General features: G+C 58.1%; 1 protein-coding gene across 1 annotated transcript; it reads right to left on the reverse strand.

Moving 5' to 3' along the window:
• Positions 1–436: 436 nt before the first annotated feature.
• On the reverse strand, positions 437–2,684 carry LOC310759210 (uncharacterized protein; the record flags this gene model as incomplete). Its single annotated transcript, XM_083606147.1, has 5 exons — positions 2,585–2,684; positions 2,311–2,483; positions 1,236–1,400; positions 807–1,040; positions 437–457 (listed from the first exon to the last, which is right to left on the reverse strand). Exons 1-5 carry the CDS (start codon positions 2,667–2,669, stop codon positions 437–439), a joined length of 678 nt encoding a protein of 225 aa, XP_083462273.1. The 5' UTR covers positions 2,670–2,684.
• Positions 2,685–3,168: the final 484 nt, after the last annotated feature.

The raw sequence follows: 3,168 nt of genomic DNA on the forward strand, positions 1-3,168 counted from the left end.
TGCTTCCTCCTCCTCCTGACTCTGTTTCCCTAGAGTGGACACAGACAGGGGGATGTTACTCCAGCCAAGGTAGAGTTTCCTGTTCCACCAGGTCTAGAGCATCCTCCCCCTGCATGTGACCTTGTAAACCCTACAAAGGGGCCAGTCACGCAACCATCTTTCTCTTTTGCCACTCTCTTCCATTTATGCCAGCGCTTCTGATGCAGTCTGCTGGCTCTCTGCCAGAAGCACACGGTCCCACCCATACAAAGATGGAAGCTGCACTACAGTGTAGTATAGTCTATAATTACAAGCTAAAGCATGCACGGATTGGATTGTTTGACTAATGAGATTCAAATGAATCTGCAACTAGCCCCCTGTTGTGTAAAGAGGAATGAGCTCTGCCATATAATTCACTAGCATGAGAGAGGAAGGATATTTAATCAATACATCCTTCCTATCCGCAACATTCCCACACCTGCATGGTTTAAAGTGGAGAGGAGAGCAAATAACTGCCCCAAGGACACCCACAAGACTTCTGACTGCACTGACCACTTCTGACATTGCTCCCCCTCTCACGCAACAAACACATTACAGAGTCTTCTGTTAGGCTAAAAATGACAAAATTTATTTTGATCCAGCATTTGGGGGTGCTGATTCCATGCTTGGACCTGGTGAGGTGCCTGCAGGCCAAAGCTTGGAGGCTGGACCTGGTGCGGTGGCTGCAGGCCAAAGCTTGGAGGCTGGACCTGGTGCGGTGGCTGCAGGCCAAAGCTTGGAGGCTGGACCTGGTGAACTGGCTGCAGGCCAAAGCTTGGAGGCTGGACCTGGTGATGTGGCTGCAGGCCAAAGCTTGGAGGCTGGACCTGGTGAACTGGCTGCAGGCCAAAGCTTGGAGGCTGGACCTGGTGCGGTGGCTGCAGGCCAAAGCTTGGAGGCTGGACCTGGTGAAGTGGCTGCAGGCCAAAGCTTGGAGGCTGGACCTGGTGAAGTGGCTGCAGGCCAAAGCTTGGAGGCTGGACCTGGTGAAGTGGCTGCAGGCCAAAGCTTGGAGGCTGGACCTGGTGCGGTGGCTGCAAGCCAAAGCTTGGAGGCTGGACCTGGCGCAGTGGCTGCAGGCCAAAGCTTGGAGGCTGGACCTGGTGCGGTGGCTGCAGGCCAAAGCTTGGATGATGGACCTGGTGCGGTGGCTGCAGGCCAAAGCTATGAGGCTGGACCTGGTGTGGTGGCTGCAGGCCAAAGCTTGGAAGCTGGACCTGGCGCAGTGGCAGGCTGCAGCTTTGAGGAATGGAAGGCACTGGCAGGCCGACATTTGGAACCTGAGCAGCAGGTGTAAAGCCGGCCCTGGAGGACACATCTTCTGGAGGACAATTTTCACAATTTGCCCTCCGCGCCTTTGCCCGCCGGTTCTGGAACCAGAGCTGTGAGGGATAAGAGGAGGAACATGAACACAGGTGTTCTCAAGAAACCCCCACCCCCACCTCTTCATGTTATTGGACTCGGGATTCCCACCAGAACGGGCCAGATCATGGGGGATCCAGTCTCAAGTCCCACACACTGAATTCAATCACAATAATATCCCTGGGCCTTTTATCCTTTCCCCTATGTTCCCTCCTAAACTGGCCCAATTCCCCATGAAATTCATCAGCCCCCCACCCAAGGGAGTTCAAGACCTCGTAGGTGGCTCCGTGAGGGGGTCTCCTCGGGCCTCACAGAAAAGGGCCCTGCAGCCTTCCCTGCCTCATCTCCACGTCCTTAGAGGAGAGGAAGAGGCCTCCCTCCCGCCATATTTGTTTCTCCTGGGCGGTTTCCCTCCCTCGAACAAAATGCCGAGGGGGCCCTCATTCATTCCCCCGAAGGAGGACGCTGGTCCCCAGCCCGGAAGAGGACGCGACCCCCGAGACCCAGCCGGGAGGGAGCGGGAAGGACACACGGGGCTCCCAGAAGGCCCCGTCGGCGACACCAGGCCTGGGTGGGGGCCGATCGCGGCAGCAGAGCGAGCGCCACGAGGGAAGTGAGAAGGCGAGGCCGGAGGAGAGGAGCAGCCGCCCTGGGAGGGAGGAGCAGCGCCCCCCTGGAAGCTCCCCAGCCCTGCTGGCCTTGGCCAAGGAAGGTCCCCGGGGGAGCTTCCCTTGCCCGTCGAGCACAGGGGACGGGCGTCCCTAGAGAGGCGCCCAGGCTCGAGGAGCTGCAAGAGGCAGAGCTGGAAGGGAGCTCCCGGTCGATTCTCCTCCTGTGCCCCCGATCCCTACCCGACGTCCTCCCCTCTCGCCTTTCTTCCCAGCAGAATCGGGTCCTCCCTCCCGGACCACCTCTCCCCCCGCAACTCACCCGGATGCGATCCTCCGGGATCTCAGTGAGGCAAGCCAGCAACATCCTCTTGTAGTGCCCAGGCTTCGGTCGCTCCTTGAAGGTGGTTTCCAGAACGTCCAGCTGGAAGTCTGAAAACTCAAACCTCGGCCTCCGGTCCGACGAGCGAAGACCGCGGCGCGTCGTCCTGATCTCTGCAGAGGAGAAAAGCGGGGCGGTAAGCAGGCTGCGCTTTCCCTAAGCTGCACCCCCCCCCATCTGACGCCGCTCTTCGCCTCGAAGGTGAGATACTTACTGGAGCCGGAGGAAGAGGAAGGAAGAGGAGCAGGTGGCTGCTGCGAAGCGATGGGAAGGGCGTTCTGAAAGGCGCGGAAAGCCATCTCCTGCCGCTCTCCTCGGGTGGTGCCGGTGAAATGTGGGCGCAGGACTTGCGGGCGGTCCTTTTCTAGGCCGCCGAAAGGGGGTCGGCGGGATCTCCCAGCTCGGCCATTGGTCCTCCTCCCTGGGGAGAGGGGCGGAGCCAAGGTGCCCCCTGGAGCGGAAGGAGAGCCCCCCCGCCCCCTAAGGACCTCGGGGAGATCTTTTTTTCCAAGTTTTCCTCCTTATTTTTGAGTGTATCTTGTGTATACAGTGTTTTGGAATCGCTGTTGGTCGAGCTGGCCTGATCTGCATCAAAGATAGCAATAGAGAAATGTAGCAAATAGCAAGGATCACGCGCCCACATCCCTGTATATCGCACGGACAGAAAAGCTAGGCTGTTGTTGTTTAGTCAAAGAATCATAGAATCAGAGTTGGAAGAGACCACAAGGGCCATCGAGTCCAACCCCCTGCCAAGCAGGAAAGTCAAGAAGTCGTTTAGTCATGTCCGACTCTTCGTGA

The sequence above is a fragment of the Podarcis filfolensis genome, assembly GCF_964270895.1.
Source record: "Podarcis filfolensis genome assembly, chromosome: 3".
NCBI classification, from domain to species: Eukaryota; Metazoa; Chordata; class Lepidosauria; order Squamata; family Lacertidae; genus Podarcis; species Podarcis filfolensis.